General features: G+C 33.3%; 1 protein-coding gene across 1 annotated transcript; it reads right to left on the reverse strand.

The window, feature by feature from the left end:
* Window positions 1-12,407: 12,407 nt before the first annotated feature.
* Window positions 12,408-21,682, reverse strand: LOC149258519 (ABC transporter G family member 14-like). The gene is made up of 5 exons (XM_089415477.1): window positions 20,981-21,682; window positions 18,317-19,115; window positions 18,049-18,237; window positions 15,933-16,126; window positions 12,408-13,573 (listed from the first exon to the last, which is right to left on the reverse strand). Exons 1-5 carry the CDS (start codon window positions 21,263-21,265, stop codon window positions 12,908-12,910), a joined length of 2,133 nt encoding a protein of 710 aa, XP_089271603.1. The 5' UTR covers window positions 21,266-21,682; the 3' UTR covers window positions 12,408-12,907.
* Between the last annotated feature and the right edge of the window lie 2,756 nt (window positions 21,683-24,438).

The following is a 24,438-nucleotide window of genomic DNA, read 5'->3' on the forward strand; positions in this document are numbered from 1 at the left end:
TTTTTTCATGTTGTTTTGGGGTTTTGGGCTAGAGTACTCGTTTTGAGGTAATAGTTCTTGTTTGATCGGTAACTACATTTTTTTTTTAAGGAGAGGGGCATGATAGTTCCCTATACTACAATTAATGTAGCCCCTTATTGTTATTGTTAGTGTATCCCCCTTATTTCTATTTTTGTGCTTGTAGTCCCCATATTGTTATTATTGTGCCCCATAGAAGCCCACTATTGTTATTGTTGTGCCCTTACATTATTATTGTTATGTAGGCTCTGATTATATTGTGATCCCTTAGACTCCCATATTATAGAAAGGAGGTATTGTCATTTATATCATCCAAGAATTGTTCATTTTTGTAATGTAAAGCAGGTTCCCCCCTCGAAGAGGCTAATTTTTAAGTCGTTGATCTATCTTTTCTTCTATTTTGTGAGTTGGTTGCATAAAAAACGATCATGTTGTCTTAAGATTTCTTTGTGCTGAGATTACTGTCGACATTTTCATTTTTGAATCTTTGTTGTTGCAAATACTTGTCTAGTCTTGAGTACCAAGCTCTAGGATTTTGCTTAAGTCCATAAAGGGATTTCTTCAATCTGCAAACCTAATCTTCATCTTTTGATAATAAGAATCCTTCTTATTGTTCAATGTATAATTCTTCTTCTAGCTCCCCATTAAGAAAGGTTGATTTTACATCCATCTAATAAACTTTGATTCTTTTAAAGAATGCATAGGCTAAGAGCATTATGATTGCTTCCATTCTAGCTACTACAAAAAAAAATTCTTCAAATTCTATCCCTTCAACTTGGGCATATCCTTTGCATACTAGCCTTGCTTTGTTCTGGTCACCTTTCCATCTTCATTTAGTTTGTTTCTAAAGACCAATTTTGTACAAATCACTTTTTTGTTCTTGGGTATGGGAATAAGTTCCCATGACTCATTATTCTTTATTTGATTTAGTTCTTCTTCCATGGCCTTGACCCAATGGTCATCATTTCTAACTTCTTCAAAGTCACTTGGTTCAATTATGGACAATAATGGTATATTTCCTTGTTCTGGTGTTTATTCTTGTTTTCTTCTTCTGGTTTCTATTCCTACACTCTTTTCCCCAATTATTTGTTCTCGTGGATGATTCTTCTAATACCAGCATTTAGGTGTCCTAGGAGGTGTTTGAAAATTTTGTTGATTATTTGCTTCTTCTTGTTTTGCATCCCTACTTCTCTTCTTGGTGTTCCTCTTCTTCTTTTTCTTCCTCTTGCTTTGGTTCTTCCTTTCCTTTTTCTTCAAATATGTGTGAATTTTTGCTTTCCTTCTTGGTTTTTGGCAAGTTTGCTTTATCAATTTTTACATTGATGCTTTCTATTATTTTGTTGAGTCTAGGATTGTAGCACTTATATGTTTTTATTTTACATGAGTACCTAATAAGTATGCTTTCATCTGTCTAGGATTCAAACTTTCCTAACTTTTGGTCATCCTTCTTTATGTAACATTTGCTTCAAAATATTATGAAATGCTTGACACTAGATGGTCTTCCCTTCCACAACTCATAGGGAGTTTTGGAATTGTTACTTCTTAGTAATGCTCTGTTCAAAATGTGAACAACTATATGTACTTCTTGTACCCAAAAGATATTACTTAGCCTGGATTCATGAAACAAAGTTCTAGCCATCTCTTCCAATTCTATATTTTTTTTCCAACTACTCCATTTTGCTGAGGAGTTCTAACTATTGAGAAGTTTATTCTTATTACATGTTCTTCATAATAGTCATTGAATTCATTTCAAGTAAATTCTCCTCCATTACCTTATCTTTAAGCATTTGATTTTCAAATCAGTTTCGTAAATAGCAAGTTCCTTGAATATTATGAAATTTTCAAAATCTTTTGACTTCTTTCTAAGAAAACAAACCCAGGTCATCCTTGTGTAGTCATCAACAAGCAACATGAAGTATTATTCTCCATCTAGTCCTTTTGTTCTTTTTGGCCCACATAAATCAATATCTACAAGTTCCAATAGTTTTTTCATGAATGTTCCTTAGTTTTGAACTCAAATCTTGTTTGTTTTCCATGTTGACAATACTTGCATATAGTATTTGAAGGCTTTGTAATTTCAGTCATATCCCTTACAACTTCCTTCTTGCTGATCTTACCAAGATTTTTAAAGTGTATATGCCTCAATCTCCTATGCCAAATACCAGTTTAATTTTCCTTTCCCAAGCAACATCTTTCCTTTCCAATCTCATTCATGATGTATATGTTGTTTGGAGTTCTTATTGTTGTTGCAACCAATTTCCTTGATCCTTCTTTCCTTATTTCACATTATTTTGAATTGAATATAAGTGTGTGTCCCTAATCACATATTTGGCTAATAAAAAAAAGTATGCTTCATATCTTCAACAAGTAAAACATTTTTGGTCGTCACATCTTTGTTTCCAATGTTAACTATGCCTTTCCTTATTTTGGCAGAGTTATCATTCCCAAAAGTGACATATCCTTATTTTTATTTCTTCAGTGTTACAATTATGTTGTTATCTCTAGTCATATGCTTTGAACATCCACTATCAATATACCATTGACTTCTTCTGCTTTGGGCTTATAGAACAAGCCCACATTCCTCAACCTTCAAATCTTCGTACTTTGTTTTCCAAGTTCTTATTTGTTCCCCCATATGATGGACATGACCCTGCTTTGTTTCCCTTGAAGGAACTACCACATTGTTTCTACAATTTCTGACTATGTGTCCAAAATTCTTGCATTTGTAACATTCAATTTCATAACTAAGAAGGCCAAAAAATGTTATAATTTCTATTGAAAACCTCACAAGATTTTCTACCATAACTACCTTCACAATAGTTCTTGGGGTTTTCATATCTATTTCTTGTATTTCTAACTTTTTCATAGGCCCTACAGTTTATAGTCTTATCCCCAAAATTATTACAAGAATAACACACTCTAGGGAAAAATATTATGGTACCTGAGTGTAGGTAGTCTACTTGATGCATGCTTGATGGTGTTTTCCTTTTGAAGCTGAGATATTATTCTTGAATATTCTTCATTGTTGGTTTAAATGTGTCCTCCTTTAGTGGCTTGTACTCTTCCTTCTTGATAGGACCCTTGAGCTCATCAACGTAACTTCATTTCTTTGCTTTCATTTCTTGTCTTCATAGATATTGAACCTTTATCAATACTATTTTGTTTATATCTTAGTTCATACCTGTCATTACATTGTTTCTGGTTGTTGATGATTTCATCTAGTTATTTAGTAGTATTGTCAAATTTCTTATATATATCCTTATTTTGTAGTTCCTTCCTCAAGGAGACTATCTAAGCTTCTAAATTCTCAGTTATTCTCTCCTTTTCTTCTAGATGTCTCTTTAGAATTTTGATGACCCTCATCATTAGGTAATTATATGGGCCTTAATTCACCTCCTAGCTTAGTCAAACCAACTATTATCATAACTTATTGCATACTTTTGATTATATTTTGTTTATGAGATGAGTTAGAGTTGGATATTTTTCTTTGTTGTCTAATGTGCATTTAATGCAGGATTAAAGGAGAAAAGCAAGGAATTTTTGCAAAGACCAAGATCAAAACTCAAATGGGACAAGGGAGAGGGATTATAGGAGGTAAATCCTCCTCATTTACTACCCCTCCATTCGAATATTCCTCCATTATCTCGGAGTGCAAACAACCAAATCATGAGGACTAGAAGGTAGCCAAGCAAGTGAAAGACAAAGCACAAGTTTATCTCGAGTTTGGGAGCCGAGCCTCCCTAATTTTAAGGAAGTTGTTGGAGACTTTAGATGTATAAGTAGGGAGGCCCAGGACCTCAATAGGATTCTGATTTTCATTTTAAAACTCTACTCTATTTTCGAGTTGCAAGACTTGTGACAGTTCTTTTGATGTAATCTATTGTTTTGGTAATAAGAATGAGTTTTGTTTTGAGCCAACACCAAGTTAACTCAGAGGGCTGAAGCTCTTGGGTTAGGTCCCAACCCTAGCATCCAAGGCTCCTCTTTATTGTACATGTATGCTTAGTGTAGATTCATAGCTTAATTGTTAATTTTCTTAGTAGATACATGTCCATTACAAGTAATGTAGATTAGATTGGTTGTGTGATAGTTTGCTTCCAGTTGTGCCTTCTTTCAAGTAGTAGATTAGCAAGGAGAAAAATTATCACCACAAGGTTGTTAGCAGGTGTCTCGGCCTCACTTCCTCCCTCTGGGACCATGACTTGAGGAAGGGACCCTTCAGCAGCCCTAAAAACACAAATTTCTAGTTCTTTTATGAGTTTTGGAGTTTGTTGTCTTTAATTTAGTTGTTGGTTACTATTGCAAGGTGGATTTAATTGTCATATTTTTTCATCTCCATTTTTGCAATAAGATCTTACTCATGCTTTCATTCCCTTCAACAACTTTATTCATGCATAATATAGGCAGTTGATTCATGCTTTTCTAGTTTATGAACATGTATCTTGTTGCATAGTTCTTTTTGGAAGACACACATGTTTTATGTAGAGCAGGTACTTCAGGAGGAGACCAAGACTTCATAACCGACAGCCACCTTCCACTTCATCCACCTTGGCCATCCCTTGTTTCACCATCACCCTCACTAGTTTTTCACCATTTTTCATTGAAATTCTTGTAAACACATTAAGCGAATCTAGCCATCTCTTATCTTGGATATTGACTCCTGAGTGCTCCTAGACCTTCTAACACTCCATTCCACCCATCACACACCTTTCCTAAGCTTCTGAACACCTCCAACACCTCACAATTATCTCTCGGTTGTATCTTGTAGGTTTCCTGTAATTCCTACAGGATCATCATGTAGGTTTGTAGTACATCCTGTAGGTTTTCCTGAAATTGCCTGTTTTGAGGCCGAATTGATGGGAAACCTCTAGGAAGTCACAAAAAGCCTCCTAGGAGCCCTCCACACCATCCAACCACTTCATAAACCTTCTAGCCATCCTCAAACACCTTCCATCCATCTGTCACATCCACAAGAGCAATTAGTTTGCATACTTGATTTTGCCTAAAAACCAAAAAAGTGAAAACATATTTAGTTTAGTTTCTTTGCTTGCACATTAGTATAGGTTAATGATTTTTACTTCTGCAACTTAGATAGTAGCATTTGCTTATTGTTGATTTAGCAATTATGCTTAGCATAGCTTCTTAAATGGTTAATTAGGGTATTGTGTGGTTTAGCATTGCATGTTGGCTTTTTCCATTACTGCAGTAGAGTAACTCTCTTAGAGTAGATTTTCCCTTCTTCCATCAAAGAATCAAGCTTCTTCTGACTCTATAGAAGTCTGGCTTGGAACCCCAGTGGTCTCTCGCCAGTTGAACAGTGACAATAGGCAGAACCATCACTTTTTACCTATGTATACAACACTGTCACCTCCAAGTTTGTACGAACCCCGGGTTGATAAGTAAAGATGGTAGCCTAGGAGTTGCAGCATCCTTGCTGTAATACTGGCGCTCATCATGTTTCTTCAATCACTCTGGATTCTTCTAATTGTACTTTCAAATTTATGATAATTTTCTTTGTCTCTTCAGAGTTCCTGCTAGGACATTGTAATGATTCTTTTAGTTCTTTACCTTTTCCTTGAGTATGAGATTTTTATTCCTTGTTCATCTAAGATCAATTAAGGCACTAATAAATTATACCTCAAGATCCACTTGTCCTTCTTCTTCATGATTTCCTTCATATTTTTCATAAGTTTCATTATGAGAATCTAATGCCATAAATATCACTTTATCAGAATCATGGTCACTGTCATCATCATAATCATATGAGCTACTATCTTCTCTTGAATAAAGAATTTTCTTGTTGAAGAATTTTCCCTTCTTCTTTCCTTTATTTCTTTTCTAATATTTCTTTTCTTTCTTATAAATTTCTTCGTCATCACTATCTAACATCTTTGCAAAAGGAAATTTAGAAGCATAATCACCAATTCTACCATATTCAAAAGATTTTAAAGGAAGCTTACCTTTATATTTTCCCGTTCCTCTTTTCAACTTTTTCACAAAGTTGACTTCTTCTTCGTTGCGTGAATCATCACTACAACTAGAGCTTGTTTTTTACTTTGGATTTTTCTTCCTTGTCTTCTTGGAGACCTTGAAGGCTACTTCCCTTTTGGATGGATTTTCCTGTTGTGTCCTCATTTCATATGCTGTAAGAATTCCATGTAGCTCATCAATACTCAACATAGCTAAATCTTGTATTTACTATAAAGTTGATACTTTAGAATCAAATCTCACTAGGAGAGATCTGAGTATCTTTTGAACGATGACTGCATCTATAGAAATTAATGTGTAGATTCAAAACTACTCATGAAAGTTACTAAATCACAAGACTTGAAGCTACTCTACTGATCTGTGAAAGTTAATTCACCATCTAAAACATGAATCATAGACATGCAAAAGGAAACATCACACATGCATAAAGATTTATCTAGGGGAAATCAACTACTCAAAACCCCTTACTATCTATATTGCATTAATGAGAGAATAGATATGAAATACATATGCTTGCTCAAGCTTGAGGACAACCTGTAAGTGTATAGTCTATCCCTCTGCCTAACTAAATGAATTTGGCCAACACTTAGACAATTTTTAAGCCTGCTAAGCTCATATTTCCTTGCACTGTTCCATTGGGAAATTGCCCCTATTTTTAAGGAATTTTACACCAAGGAATTGCACAATTTCTTTAGGTCTTCCTCTAACTGCATGCACGACATGTACACTTGGAAATATGCTACAAATGATAGTACACTACCTTGGAATCTTCATCTCAATTTGGTAACTCGAATTCTCTGCATGAAACAATTATTTTGAGTTGATTGATCAGTTAACTGGTTGATCACTAAGTGTGGTTGAGATTCCACTTCCACAACTTGACCTCCACTAGTTCTTCTGACAGTTAGCACTAGTTAAACTAACAATAACTCAAATTAACTGAAATAGATTGTTGCAAATTAGCAATCAAATATAGTTAATTGAACTCAAGATTCCCCAACTTGAATTAACTAAGTTAACTGAGTGACAAGAGCCATGTCACCTTTGTTAACTACCTCCAAGATTTCTACTCAAATATAAATTTGAATTTTCTCTAATTTGACCAAGGAAAAGTCAAACTGAGATTTTCTTGCTGCATTTTCAATAGTATCTATGATTTTCTCTCCAAGTCCTCTCATATTACTCACAATCTCATCAATTCAGAGAAAGCAAGCTGCAATGTCTTCATCTTATTTCTTGTTCAGGTGTTGAAACTATCTTTAAGTTTAAAGCTTGGCTTGGCTCCTTTGACCTTTTCATCTCCTTCATACACATTCTTGAGCTTGTGCCAAATTTCCTTTGTTGATTCATAATGCATAACCTTGAAAAATTATGATCCTTTTAACCCTCCTAGAATGACATACATAACCTTTGAGTTAATTTCAAAGAGTCTTCTTCTAACCTGATCAGTTGGAGTAGAGGTTGGTACCTTGTATTCATTTAGAATAGCTTGCCAAACATCAACTCGTGCTTGTAAGAATAATCTCATTCTTAAGCTCCAAAAGGCATAATTTTGTCCATCAAACAATGGAAGACCATGTTTGGTATATTCTTCTTATTTTTCCATGAGTCTCACTGATATCTATCTTCTAGTAGTCAAACTGTTTCTGAAGGAACCCACTCTGATACCAATTTTTGAAATATTCAACAACACTGAGAGGGGGGGAGTGGTGAATTAGTATTAACAATTTTTAGCTTCAAAAAATTGTAAATGCATTCATAGGCATAAAAAAAGCACATAAATATATAAAACATAGATATTTTTACATGAAAACCACATAATGCTTTTCTTGATATGTATAAAGTACATTCAAATTTATTAGCACCAACTGCAATGAAGCACTAATTCCCTAGTTTATCAACACCAATTGAAAGGAAGCACCAACTCCCTGGTTTATTAACACCAATTTAAAGGAAGCACCAACTCCTTGATTTATCAACACCAAAGCTTGTACAAATGTTAATATTTGTCAAAGAAAGTTTCCCCTTCTTGTAGTTGCTCCTCTGTCCTTCACATAGGCACTCGACTTCCTAAACATGATCTTCTTAGCAATATAAATTCCCTCAACAAATGATCCTTGAACTCGACCTCCTTATAAACAAAACTTGGCCTCTATAAATCTTCCTCCTCTGCAAGGTTCAACCTCCTCAAAAGAAGATGATTTTACATCTTCAAAACAGACTTAAAACTTGCCTTCAAACACACTAGAATTTAGCCCTAAAAATATACTTGAGTTCAACCTTCTTTGTACAATAACTTCAATCATGAAATTAAACCATAATAGGGATAGGTCACTACTCTATAAACATGCCTAAATTTTAACCTTCCATAATGGAATTTCACCCTCTACATATATCTAAAATTCGACCTTCAAAGGGGACAAAATTCGACCCTCGAGAACAAGTTTGAAATCAACATTTTAACTAGGGCCAAAATCCTTCAAAAGGTGTGCCAATAGTCCTTCAAAAACAAGCCAAAAACCTTTCCAAATGAGCCATAAAAACCTTCCAAAATAAGCCAAAAACCCTTCAAAAATGTTCCAAAGTTCCTTCCAAGAAAGTCTCTCAAATTAGCGCCTCTTCACTTCTGGTTCATGAGGTATGAACCTTAGAACTCCTTTTCTTTGCTTATTTGAATAGACCCAAACCAGATTGAATGAATGACTTGAAATGCTCCTTCTTCCTCCTAGTTATAGTGCATTTAAGGTCTAGACAAGGTCGACTTGTCCATTGGCTAGGACGACTTGTCCACTGGCTAGATTGGCTTGTGGAATTGGCATAATGTATAGTAAATATTTGAAAAGTCGTTTCTCCTCAACCTTAAGGAGTTAGAGGGAGTGACATATGTCATTGGAAAGCTTTCAGAATAAGCTTTTCAACCATATATGTTGTGCTTCTATTTGATCTCGTTAAATGGAGTGAAAATTCATCCAAATATAGGGTATCCAAATGGGGCATCAAAAATCAAAAAACAATATTTCAAAATATGTCATTTCATTATGTAACTTTCTCTTTCATTTGGACAACCTTTGAAATCAATGACAACTTCTTTCAACATGTTGGGGATGTATACCAACCCTACCCTTGGGAGACTAGGGAAAGGAACACCTACATATGAACCACTTATGTTGGTTGGGATCTAGTAAAAGGTCATTGAATACAAAAGGTAAAGAGTTAATGTAACACTGTCCTAGACCATAAATAAGTGGGGAATTTAAAAGTTAAGGAAATTCTAATTTATAATTAAAGAGGTGGACCAAAGAAGGATCTAGTTGACGGGAATAACCATATTTGATCCAAACTCTGTCAGATGATTTACTTCGTGAATTTTATAGTCCAAAATGTTCCCTCAAAAACTAAAACCTATGTGTGTATTAGGACGTCCATGATATTAAGATGTTATCTTTGAGCAAGATGAGGAAGTATATGAGATACTTCTTACCAATGGAAATGCTACCTTAATAGTTAACTCCAAGTATGGAACTTAGACTAGTCCAATGCGAAACCATTACCTATTCACCCATTAGTAAATTATAATTTAAGAGAGGAGGTGTTAAAGAAAAATGACAATGGCACACCAATAATATTTACTATAAAAATTGTCATCAATGTTGAAAATGGGATGATTTCTTCATTAACTAGATGTTAAGTCACCTAGTTTAATGCTTAAAATGGAATATTAGGAACCAAATCCCAAGGTGAACTTGAGGGTAAATCTAATAACTACCCTTTACAACCAATCTTGATACAATGCACAATACAATAGTTACATGTATGCATATTATTCTGCAAAATCTATACATCCAATGCATAGTAAAAAATTATTAATCACAATCGTGCAGCCAATGCCTAAACTAAGTAGAATTGTTGTTCACAATTGTCAAGGCCTCAAGAGAAGACATTCATGTACATAATATATGGATTTCCACAAAGTTTGTCTAGAAATTCAAAATCTACACTTTGTTTTGTTTGAGGCCTTCAAATGATAGCTAGAAGAAAGCCATCATAACACCATATTAGCATAGAATAATATTCATGCATTTAATAATGAAGGAATGTAACAAATAGGGTTAATGGTAGAGCTAATTGTAATACATACAAAGTGGGCAATAATTAATCTTGCAAAGATTCTTAGTACCAACTTGACTTATATATTATTATAGAGATGCACTGAACCAACACGTTAGAACTATTAAGGATATCCTTGGGCTTCAACTGGGTTTTTGGCACCATTTGGATGCTTTGACCACCAGTTATGGTTCTCAGTGCCTTACAGATAGTTATAGGAGGAAACTAAGGCATTAATCCCTAAAAAAGACATGTAGGCATTGAAGCATAGTAACAATGCCTCAACACACCACACATAACCTCTTAACTATGATATTCTAGTCAACTAAAAATGATAATGATGCTCTAGGGCCCCTTACATGATCCATCATCCTTACTAGGAATCATTAGGACTTGAGCCCTTGGTTTCGATACCTAACAAATTCACCCAAAGCACACCAATCACCAAAGTTATTCCCATATACTACTCATGGGTAAAAATTTCCCTCTACACAGCCCTTTTTTGGAGTTTGGGAAATTGTGTATTCCCCATGAGATATAAAGAAATTATTAGGGTCTAAGTCCTTAGCTTTTGATGTTGAAAAAACTCATAAAGCCATAAGATTTGTCCATTCTACACTAAATGTAAAAATTGTGCATGTGTACCACTTACAAGGTAATAATTCCCTCACAATGCAATTATAATAGTATATGGATGTGGTCATGAAACCTTGAGAAAACTCTTAGGGCCCATGTTTCTAGATTTTGGTTCTAAACCATCATCTAGACAACATGGCCCATCTTCTCTACTCAAAATTTCAAAATCATAACTATATCCTAATTACAATTAAGAGGTTAATCTTCACATAAGCCTTATGGAGGTTTGATACCCTATGTATAGCCTCTAAATTGTAGAATAAATTATTAGGGCTTATATCCCTGATTTGTGTATAAGTGATGTCTTTGGACATAAGAGCTAGTACTTTTCAAGATGTCTATCTCTAATTTTCATATTTAAAACATGATTTAACAAGCCTACCCATCAATATTATGCCAAACATAAATTTGTTTTTAGCTAGAACTTATATGATGAAAACCAACAATTATGTTGTTTTTAAGCCCTATGCATGTCATTTAAGACTAAGTGTATAGTTTCACATCATCATCATAATCATTTTATACACACATATTGTTTTTTATTAATAATTTATTTTTGTATATACTCAATTATTTATGCATTATATTTAAAGAAGATATGAAATTTAACAAAATCACATAAAATTTCCATTTAAAAAAATAATATAATAATATAAAAGCTAATTATATTTTTGATTCTACCTTTTTCACATCATATTCAAAATCTTGAATCATTATTACATGTAAGGTAAGCCTTTTTTTTTCATATTTATATTGCAACTAAAAAATTAAGAAAGACCATCATTAACTTCACTCACTCTCTACTAATTTCTAACAAAACATAAAAGTTCTTAATCCAAAATAATATAATATTTCTTAAATTTATTATAATATAAAAAAGTTTATTTTTAAATCAATATTAATAGCTTAATATATATATATTTTTTTAATTTATATTTTCCACTTTAATCAATCTATACCAACTTTAAAATTATGTCCATAATAATTAGAATATGAAAAGCATTTAAAATCAAATAGAGTTTATACCCACTTGTCACAAATTAAAAAAAAAAAACTTTATGTTTGAATCTAGAACAAACACTCACTCTTTTATATATATATATATATAAAATATGCCTACATATTTATTTAATATTTACATTATTAAAAAATAAAATTTACAAATATATGTTTAATTGTCTAAAGGTTGAAAATGCTGTTATGACAAAGACTCCATAAAAAAATATCAACGATTGGTTAAGAGTGATCATGATGTTGACTTATACTTTCACATGTGATGATGGCAAGGGTCTTTCCAATATAGACTTTTGGACATAACCTAATAGAATGTCTGATCGTTTTGGATTTTTTTTTAGAGTATTTAAAAATTATAATATTTTTTTTATTCATATTATTGGTTTTACCTAATTCAAAGTCCGCGGACTATTGATTTTTAATTTAAGATAGAGATTTCCTATAATTTTTCAAAATTTTATTCTATTTTTGGATATCATATGGTGACATTTGTCATGAAACTTTCAGGTGCCATCCTGTAGCTTAAATATTATATAAAATTGCTAGTGTGCTAGCCTTTCTACTATTTGGGAAGATCACTTAAATATCTGCATGTTAAATCATGACACGTGACCAAATGAAGATTTACCAGTAGAATTCTTTCTTCCATTACCATTAGTGGTAGCACAACTTTTAGTGGGCTGGACCATCACTGATTCAAGCACCAGAGCGGTATCCACTCAGAATAATAAAGTAAAATTCAAAGTTCCGGTGTAGACCAAAAACACATAAAAATTCAATACGAAAGGTACAATGATTACATCCACAATTATTGAATAATCCCATGACTTTTATAAGGGGAAGATAAATATTTGAAACGAAAAATCATTTGGAGTTTCTGTATTTCTTCCTCCCCCCGTGTCGCAGTGTTCAACTTCGCCAAAACCCTAAATGGAAGGTGTGAACGCAATGATGAAGTTAGAAACCCTGTTGTTGTTAGGTTTTGAAGGGCAACAGTCATAAACTATATTGTTGTCAGCTTTGAGTAAAATGTATGAAAATTTGGTGATATACTTGACAGAAAATTCATTCTGTTCTGTGGCCGCAACAGACACTGTGATAAACCGGCTGAACAGGCATTGTTGTTTTGTTGTTTCTTTGAAGCTCAATCGACTGTGGAAGAAGGGAGTTTCACTCTTCTCAATGCAGCATAAGCCAACAAACGATAACCTACCAGCATGATGCCCAGGGCGATCAGGTCAATGGCTTGGATGCCCAGCCCTACTGCCTTTATTGATGGATACTCCGACACCCTGCAAATCCTCCTACCACCACAGTCAAAAGTCTCATCTTCCTTGTATTGGACTGATAACAGGAGCTTATAGCAATAATAACTGAAGGATATGTATTTGATCCAGGCAATGAATGCAGGTATCTTTTGAATGTAGTAACCTCCAGCCAACAGGAAAGTAAGCATGGTCACTGATGCCAATGTAGTGGCCTGCTTTACTTCCATCAAGGCTGCTCCCAGTGCCAGGCCCACCCCCTGGGATACCAAAACATTGTACAGGATTACCAGTAGTGTTAAAATGAAAGACATGGCGTCCGGTTTCAAGCCCCCCATCCAGTAGGCTATTATGATAAAAATGGTAGGCAATATCAGCTCCATTGGCAAGTCTCCTGCCGTTCTAGCTACGAAGTAGGAAGACAATCTGTACATGCCGGATGAGCGCTCTTTGATTAGCATCGAATTCTCCTGTGGGAAGGTAAATATGGCGTTGAAGAGAGGAAAGAATCCCCAGAATATCGAGAAGAAGAACAGCAAACCCACCTGTGATCAGAACGAGAGAATATAAGTATATATTATTCAGCTGTGTCATGGGGTTACTAAGCTGTCATCTGGATGACGCTAATAAAGCCATGCAGCTAGTTCAAATTCATCATCAATGTAACTCCAGGAGGACTTGTATTCATTTAAATTCATCGTTATTTCTATTTTTATTGTAAATTTCTGGAATATCTTAAGATTTTATGGGAGTTGTCTAAGAGGCCTAATAAACTTGTATTCATTTAAATTTATCTTTATTTTCATTGTTGATTTCTGGAATATTGGGGAATCTCATGGCAGTTGTCTTTTTGTCACTAAATATTCTGGGAATCCACAATCCATTTAAGCTGAGGGGACCAATGTATAGGTATCCTTATCTCAGATTGCAAATTCTAAGAATATCTCAAAATCCTAGAGACAGCAGCCAGCTAAGTCAATTTTGACATAGTCCCTTCCATCCCAAGATATTCTCAGAATCTGAAATCAGGATAAGTTCACAATCAATGCAATGCTTTTCTAGATATAAAATATATTTATCTAACCACATTCCTTACCCATGTAATCTGCTATATAAATAATATTCCTAAAATTATAGATCAAATCAAACTCATAATCACTGTAAAATCAAATACAAAATGAATGTGACACTAAAAACCTAAAAATTCATAATTCCAAAATGAATTTGATACTAAAAACTAGATGACATCAACCTGAAAGAATGTATCTTATTATTTAGAGGATCTATAGGTTATTATGTAAATTCATATATCAATTTCTTAATATATTATAAATTTTAAATTTTAAATAATCATTTCATTTTATTTTATGTAATTATTTTTATTTGATTACAATGGCAAATTACATAATATTTTGAAAATTTTAAAAATAAGACTTAAATCAATTATTTTATTTTGGCTCTTATTTTTCAAATTTCAAAGTATTACAGAAATTACAATCTAAATCTAACATTATTTATATTTATGTTAGATTTAGATTTATGATGAATATATTTATAAAAAGGATAATAACTAATATTCATTTAAATTCTTTATCAATGTAATGTTTTCCAGATATAAAGATATATTTATTAGATGAAATTCCTAATCAATATAAGACCAAGTTCCTAATAGTTTTTTAAGAGATAAAAATACATATATTTAAAATCTAATCCAAAATGAATGTAATATCAAAAACCAGATTATATCACTCTTAAAAAATGTGTTGTATTATTTGAAAAAATGTGTTGTATTATTTATAAGATTTCTAAATTTTTATGTAATTGATAATATTAGATTAAATTAATATAATATCAAATAAAATAGAAATTTTAGTACATAATATTAGATTAAATTAATATAATATCAAATAAAAAATTAATATAATATCAAATAAAATAGAAATTTTAGATAATTATTTTGAAATTTTAGATAATCATTTTGTGTGAGAAAGTTATTTTTATTTAGAATATGGATTTTAAAATATATAAAAAAGAGACTAAATTAATCTTTTGACTTACTTTCCATTCAATAAATTTATATAAAACATATAATTAAATTAAAATTAGTGATATCATAATGATGAAACTTCGAAAATCACAACGTCCGGATGAATAGTAATAGTGCTGTCCATATTGAAAATACAAGTTATCTAATTAATACTGCGGCATATACAAAAGGCAATTAGTATTTAAGCTAGGATTTGTTTGAGAAATAATATGGTTATATTTGATCTTCGATATGTTCGAAAATTGATATGGTATTTGATTTAGAATGTGATTAATAATAATGATAATATAGTTTCAGAAACAAGTAAGTTGCTGGGCTTTTATATATATATATGTGGCTCGATAGTTTTGAAACAATTTTAAATGGAATACTCACAATTAATTGTAGTATATGGGTCTATACCATTCAAATAATATTTTTTAAAGCATCCTTTTCAAAAAGGTATCGGAGAATTAAAATATCCTTTTCAAAAAGGTAACGGAGAATTAAATATATATATATGTATATGGCTGGATAGTTTTGAAACAATTTTACCCGGAAGAATGGGATACTGACAATTAATTGAAGTATATGGGTCTATGCCATTCAAATAATATTTTTTAAAACATCCTTTTCAAAAAGGGAACAGAGAATTAAATGGATTGATAAGATAAAGGCAAAGAGGACTTTGGGTGTTAAATAGAACCTGTAATACTTTGAAAAGGCAACAGAGAATTAAATGGATTGATAAGATAAAGGCAAAGAGGACTTTGGGTGTTAAATACTTTGGAAACATATCTCCTGGCAAAAGGAAACACAGACAATTAAATGCATTGATAAGGTAAAAGCAAAGAGGAGTTGGGATATTAAATTAAGACCTGATCTTGTAGTTGAGATGTAGTAGACTGCCACCACAGGAGGCCTGCCAGAATTGAGACTGTTAAAACCTGGAAAATTCTGAGTCCGCCGAAGGATTCGTATCTTCTCTCCTTTAAACTCCTTTTCAGGAGCACCAAGAACTGCTGCCACCAACTTGACGTCCAGTAATCCTCCTTTTCGCCCGTCAACCCTTCTGAAGAATTAGAATAATTATTAGCATGGTCTCAGAAACAGTGCAGAAAGATAAGTGTCGACAGCAAAATGTTGCACAAGTTCAACATATATGCAGATCAGTTTCAGAAAGATTTGCCCTCTGTCAGACAACACTGAAAACGCTAAAGTCGAGGACAATTGCATTAATCAGGAAGGATCTAAGTCAAAGAGGTCGCGATCTCTCTGGTTCAATTCAGTTTTCATAATTATAATGCAACTTGAAAAAGAAGATCGAGGCCAACTGTGATTCCTGTCAGAACCTGTTAAATAGATTCTTCATAAAATAGTACCAAATGGATTCTCGTTACTGTGTGGGGTCAGTTATCCGCAACTGTAATGACGTCTGACTCTGTACAACAGTGTTGCGGTTTCCTGAGTTTCGAGCAGATGTTCGGACAAATTTTACTGACATTTTCAACTATGTAACTTCTCCATCAAGCCGAGACAGGACGATAGATTTCTCACGATCGCCGAACTAAAATTTAAAAGGAAATTAAATTTATGAACATTCACCTTTTATTTTCTTTGGTGGTGCATAACTCTTCTACGTTAAGTAAATTTGGTTATATAATTTTGCGGGAGACTGATTTTTAATTTTGTAAAATAAATAAATTTAGCATCAACAGAAATTTTTAAACATTTAGATTATTCTAAATTTAACATTAAAAGAATATACACTATTTAAATTTGAGAAGAGTCTTTCCATAGAAATTATATAATAAAATTTTATGGAAAAAAAAACAAAAAAAAGTATATATAAGAAATTAATCAATCATTATTTATGAAAAATATATTTTAACAATATATTTTATTTTAGTCAAGTCTTACTAGCACAATCAGTTGAGGATAGGCTTCGTTCGCAAGACAACTTACATGACTCACATGATCAAACCTCACCGAAGATGATTGTGCCATGTGATCTGTCAGCTAAAGACTGATATGGCCCAAATCTACCAAGTCCACTTAAATAACTAAATAACTCTTGAGTAGCCACTCCCCAAACTATAGGTAACAAAAAACAATATATTTTATTTAAAAAAAAATCATGGTTTAAATATATATTATTTAATTAAAAAAAGTAGATCTATTTTCAAAATTTATACTCTTAATTATAAATTTAAGATAATTAAAAAAGTGAAAGCAACAGATTTATTATCAAATTTTATATAGTCAATAAGTCAGATTTTTATTTATAATTATATATTTGACCAAAAAAAGCAAAAGAACTATTATCAAATTTTAGAGTAATTGTTGTAAATCAATGCTACTCACTAAACTAATGATTAATGGATTTAGATTTGGGTATGTTTTAGTGTCACATTCTCCCTTCCCCTTTATCTATATATAATAAATATTTTTCAAATTTTATATTAGTAATTATGAATTTAACCTAATTAAGATCTATTATCAAATTTTATAATAATTATGATAAGTATATTATACTCCTCACTAAAATGATCTATTATCAAATTTTATAATAATTATGATAAGTATATTATACTCCTCACTAAAATGATGGATTAGTGGATTTAGATTTGGGTATATAATAAAAAATAAAAAAAATACTAAAAAGAACTGACCGCTAACAACACTTTACAGTACCATACTTTATTTTTAATAAGACATTAACGATTAATTGAAAGAGATGTCTGTTTGTTAATTTTACTTTCCCTTCCTTGTAACCCACTAAGGACATGACACAGTCCCATACTCTTTTTTAAATCCTTTGAATTTGACCAATATTAGTCCACCCACCTACTAATCACATGAAACAGTACCATACTCTTTTTTTTATAAAAAATCCTTTGAATTCAACTAAAATCAGTTCATGGAATATTTCTACGATACACTCAATCGAAAATTATCAACTGTCTAATGAGTAATGTGCCGAAAGTTTCTTACTTCGTTTATTTTCTTCCATGACGCAGTTATCGTTACTATTGACGATCGCCTTCAGTTTTCCATATAAGCTTCTCTTATATTCAGCTATAAGACTCTGCTTTACGTTCTTCTGTGTCTCCATCTCCATTCGGCTCTGCAATTCTGCTTGCTCTATATTTATATACACAGGCCTCGCATCCGGTGCAATCCCTGCTCCAGACAAACGCATATTTAATTCTTTGAAATCATATATGTGTGTCAACATTAAAGATGATGAAAATCTAATTACCATTAGCAAGGTCAAGCATAAAATCGGCAGGATTCATGGAAACAGACGGAGAGAAGCCAATTGAGGAGAAATAATCCATGGCTGCCGACGCTTCTCCATAGTAAATCGCATTCCCCTCTGTGAGCAAAATAATTTTGTTAAACATATAATAAAGTCTGCTGGAAGGCTGATGTATCGTCGTCACGATGGTCCTGCCTCCCCTGGCGAGGCTCTGTAACGTAAATATTATTCTCTGAGCGGTAGTCGAGTCCAGGCCCGAAGTGGGCTCGTCCAGAAACAGTAGGCTCGGATTCGTGAGCATCTCGTGCCCGATGCTTACCCTCTTCCGTTCTCCTCCCGAAACTCCTCGCAGGAGCGGCCCCCCAATTATGGTATTCCGGCATCTTGTCAACCCGAGCTCCGCAATAATGGCGTCCGCGTACTCTCTCTTGTCCTGGTTCGACAAATGCCTGGGCAGCCTTAACAAGGCCGCGTATATCAGCGTCTCTCTCACAGTCAGATGGGGATAAAGGACGTCGTCCTGAGTGACGAATCCGGTCCTCCTTTTCATGGATTTTCCCAGCCGCTGCCCGTTGAAGAGAATCGATCCCGAGACCTTTCCCTCCAATCTGCCCCCCATTGCGCTCAGAAGCGTCGTCTTCCCGCTGCCGGAAGGTCCCAGCATCGCCAGAATCTCGCCAGGGCAGACAATTCCCGTTATGCCATGGAGAATAGTCCTCTCCACGGGATTCCGTTCCGTGCTTATATTCCACCACGCTGTCTTTGAATTCAATTTTATCTTGTATCCCACATCCTCAAACTGTCCAGGAAACAAAATTCCACACATTTATTGGCCTGTTCCAAATTCTGCCGCAAAAGTCTAAAGATAATAGAACAGAAATTAATAAAATAAGCAGCTCTGCAACTAAAAATGATTGTAGCGTACTGAGACAGTACATGACATTACACTCGATTTAACAGCAGCCATACAGTTTTTAAAGCCGAATAAACCTCAAAACTAAATTACTGGAAACTCCAAAATAGCAGGAGCCATGAAAATTGATTTGGATACACATACCCAGCACAGATTATTATTCTTATTCTACTGAATCCAAGGTAATGTGTAATAAAGCCTGAGCAAGTTTATTAGACACAATAGATTGGAAGGTTTTCGTATAATCCTGAATTGTTCAAGAAAGTCTATCACACAATCTACTGGAAGGATGAAAAATAGTGGGCACCTCGGTAATATCAAGGTTAAAGTTATGAAGTAGACATAAAACATTGATTTGGAAACAGTAGCACTTCCAAATCTTTCGTACCTCCCAGGCCGTGCCGAAAAGAGGAGAGCTACAGAAAGTGTGCCTAAGAGAAAGAGAAATTATTTCAAGAAGCTAAATATGGTTTTATTTAGCTATTTATTATTTCTTTCATATACAAATATCCATGGAAGTTCAAAAAATGTCCATATTTATCAGTGAACTAAATCTCAGAGAATTTTTTGTTTTATTCACACCTAAGATGAGATTCACTGTTTTACTCATACATGCACTTACACTACTAGGGGAAGCTCTGTAAACAATATTCAACTAGGGGAAGCTCACCAAACAATATTCATCTGTACACAATAGCTCAAAATATATGCAATACACTATTTTATTTACATAGATGCACTCTAAAAATTTCACAAGAAAAAGACGAAGAAGAAACTGAATAAACATTCATTCATAAACAAATCCTTGCAACTAATATGAAATTTCACTGTTATATTCATAGACATCCATTCATACAACAAGTTACACAAAGAAAAGGGAAAAATGTGAAGGAAGCCTGGCATATTTAACTATAAATTAAATCTTACATCCTACCACCAATATATGAGATTCATCATTTATTCAGCCAAGTCCAATCAATATACAACCAGTACAATCAATATACAACAAGTTATATAAAGGAAGGAAAAAATATGAAAGAAGCCTGGCGTATTTAACTATAAACTAGATCTTACATCCTACCACCAATATATGAGATTCATCCTTTTATTCGTGAGATTCGTCATTTTATTTAGCCAAGTCGAATCAATAAACCAAACTTCACAACCTGTATGAAATAACTCATAAAAAAAGAAGAAATTGAAATCTTTAAAACTATTCCAAAACATCACAGACTAGTTAGCTTATCCTATTTAAATCTTTACCAATAACAGCTTCATTTGATCTAGTCTTTCATATTTAAATACACGACCTAATCTCTACTATAAATAGTATAAATTTAAATGGCAATTAATCTCTTTTGTAAATACAAAATATTGATGAATCCAGTGTTCTTAGACGAATTCCTGTTGATGTATCACCTGCGGAGGCCGTAGAACGCAGGGTAAACAAGTAAAAACTAAAATAGCTGAGGCTATGGTAGGATTTTCCAGTGACGTCAGTGTATTTATTAAATAGTTTGTGAGAATGAATAAATAGTTATGAGAGTACAATTTACCGTTAAATAGTTCGGAGACTGCAAAAATTATGAACTCTACATTGGCTCTGCATCACAGAATTCTCAAACAATCTAAACTCAAAGATTAGGGTTCACAGCTGATTGAGTATTAAGATGGACCTTTCCTAGTCTGATAACGTAAAAATGGCTCAACATTTACACTGGACCAGCTATTGGGCGGTAGAAGAACTGAACCTTTAGCGTGACGCGCCGCAGAGGCTGGCTCAGAAGGATTCCGGATTGAGCGCCTCGGCCTGCTGGAAGCCTCATGTTAATCTCAACGTCCTCAGGCTGGTGATCTTTTCTTATACGATCGCGACCTTCATTGTCGGTGCCGCTTTCTTGATCTTCTTGATCAACGTCATGGACATGGACGTTCTGATCGCCTCTGTTCGCCATTGCTGCAGGCGAAGCTATTGATCTTTTTCTACCACTTATATTGTCCTGTCCGTGGATATATGGATCCTCCGGAGGCATCATCGCTGCAATAATAGTGTAATTTAGTGATCTCCTCCTCCTTCCCAATCAAAGATCGATAGTTACACTAAATTTCTCCAAGAACCCCAAAAGGCCGATAAAATTACAGGGGAATCCAAGTTGCAATGCAACTGCGATAAGCTTTAATGGCGATCTTTATAAGTTGCAGAGCTTTTGAGCCACAAAATCTGTTCCGTCCAGAGCACGAGGAGAGGTTAGAAATCAGAGGTTGCTCATCATTATCATCGTGATAGGTGTCTCAGACCAATGCGATAAAAAACTAAAGAGAAAACGAAACGTCCCCTTCTTTCCCTCACACCAACGGCATGGCCCCGAGACTGCGTGATTCCTGTGAACTCTTTGGTGCCTACAAGTACAAAAAGCCAATATATAAACACTGCGTATCCATCCATTCACCCAGCGTGCCACACAAAATGAAAATCCCGTCGGTCAAATCAACACACAAAATCTCCAAGCGCCCGCAACAACTTTGACAGTGTTTTAAAAAAAAAAGCTAAACAGGTTGACGTGGCGCACTGGCATGGACACGTAAGCCTCTAGGCCTAGGTGGTGCTCTGTGGGACCCACAATTTGTCGGAAGAACGACGACGTCATCACAGGATTAGGTATAGCGACCCCCGAGACTTTTTAGTTTATTTCCACCGAGTGAGACGCTAGAAAAACTTGAATCGTAGGCCGGTTGTGGGTCATGGTCATTCCATGTGGATTGCGGTCTTCTTGCTCGACACTTGTGCGATGGAAGACACGTGTAAGCAACGGGGGCTTATTACTTTTGCCTGGAGCTTTCATGAGAGACACCTATCCTAGACTTTTTAGTGTGTTTTAATAATGTGCCGCACAAAAGTACACAAGGGCACATGGACATGACCCCTCCCTTCCCTCTTTTTCTTTTTAATGTTTCTTTAATAATGTTTGTTCCGTTGAAATTTTTGCCTTTCTATAACTATTGGAAAATTAAATTTTTGCTTAGAGTATTAAGTTCCTATGATCTAATTCTTAAACAATTTAATTATTTTAAATATAAATTATAAAGTACTGTTTTATGTGGTTAGATATTAAAATATCTTTTTATAATTCATCTTATTATTAAAATTAAAAATCATAAAAATAAATAATTATAATTTTTGTATTCAAGCTTCTATGATTCATAATGAAATAAACAAAGTCTTTCCATAAAAATTACATGAGAAAATTTTTTGGCCTACGCGTTTGGAACCAACCAATGTGGTTCATCATCAGGACCAGATGAACAATGTAGAGACATAATTTCAAGTAACGGCTATATTTGAACAATAATGTTTAAATTATAATATTAATATATTAATAAATTAATATTATAATTTAAACATTATCGTTCAAATATAGCCATTACTTGAAATTATGTCTCTACATTGCTCTCTATTTAAGCCTTTGCCATGGTATGTCTCTTCATTTGGTCCTGATGATAAATCGCACTTGTTGGTTCAAAATGCGTCGGTCAAAAAATTCTCTCATGTGATTTCTACCGAAAGACTTTGTTTAATTATAATTTTATTTTAAATTATTGTTATTAATTATAAAAAAATAATATATTTAGCCTATAGGTGTATATATATGCATTTTAAATGGAAGAAGGTTTGTTGATTTTTTGTTTTTTATTGAGGGTTTAGATTGATTCTCAAGGGAATATGATCATAATATGCTTCTTCTTAATGTTTATCAACGACTATAGTGTAGTACATGTTAGGTTGCATTGACTTTTAGTAAATTTAAAAAATTAGATTTGTGCCATGTGACTCCTCACCCACCAATTTCCTAGGAATTTGAGATTATTCCAATTCTAATAAATTCCTCATTATTATTTATAGCGTTCATTTATATGTAATCAAATTTTATTTAGCAAAATGATCCATTACTTTTAATAAATTAAAAAAAATAGATTGTCACATGACTCCTCACCCACCAATTTCCTACTGTATTGAGATTATTCCAATTTTAATAAGTTCCTCCATGTTGAGATTATTCCAATTCTAATAAGTTCCTCATTATTATTTATAACATTAATTTATATATAAGAAAAATTTATTTAATAAAATGGTCCATTACTTTTAATAAATTTAAAAAAATATATTGCGAAACATCGCTCTCTATCCACAAATTTCCTAGGGATTTTAGATTATTCCAATTCTAATAAGTTCCTCGATGTTGAGATTATTACAATTCTAATAAGTTCCTGATTATTATTTATAGCATTCATTTATATATAAGAAAATTTTATTTAGCAAAATGGTCCATTACTTTTAATAAATTAAAAAAATTAAATTCGTGGCTCCCCACCCACCAATTTCCTTGGGATTTGAGATTATTCTAATTCTAATAATCTCCTTATTATTATTTATAACATTCATTTATATATAAGAAATTTTATTTAGCAAAATGGTCCATTACTTTTATTAAATTTAATAAAATTAGATTCCCGCCAACTCCCCAACCACCAATTTTCTATGGATTTGAGATTATTCCAATTCTAATAAGTTCCTCATTATTATTTATAACATTCATTTATATATAAGCAAATTTTATTTAACAAAATAGTCCATTACTTTTTTAAATTTTAAAAATTAGACTTGTGCCACCTACTCCCCACCCACCAATTTCCCAGGGATTTGAGATTATTCCTGTAGAAATTCTAACTGTAGATTAACCTGATAATGCAATATAACTAAAGAAAAATACTTTAATCTATTTCTACAATCAAACTTGCCAACGCTTAATAGATTTGAACAAGATCAAGCAGAACACATATAACGATAAGAAGAAGAATCAATACACATGAAACATAAAAGAATACTCTGGGGAAAGCCTTAGCTAAAAAACCCCGTTATTTGTATTATCATACAAGGTGGAAATATATCAGAATTACACAAATTTTAGCTCTCACAGCTAGCCAACTCTCAGTACAATCCTCTTGGATACTCACAGGCAAACAAGGATTCTCACAAACCTTCTCCTTTGCCCTCCAAGCCTCCTATTTCCTTGCGAATTTTCTCTGGGTGATCCTCCTGTTACCAAGTATAAAACTGATCACTCACACTGATCTCACACCCTGTAAAACTGCACAATCCTTAAGGAACCTTGTTCCTTTTGCATGGATGATTTTCATTTATAGGAAACTC

The sequence above is a fragment of the Pinus tabuliformis genome, chromosome 6 (genome assembly GCF_031772625.1).
Source record: "Pinus tabuliformis cultivar Carrire ecotype Pingquan chromosome 6, CPIR1, whole genome shotgun sequence".
Taxonomy (NCBI): Eukaryota; Viridiplantae; Streptophyta; class Pinopsida; order Pinales; family Pinaceae; genus Pinus; species Pinus tabuliformis.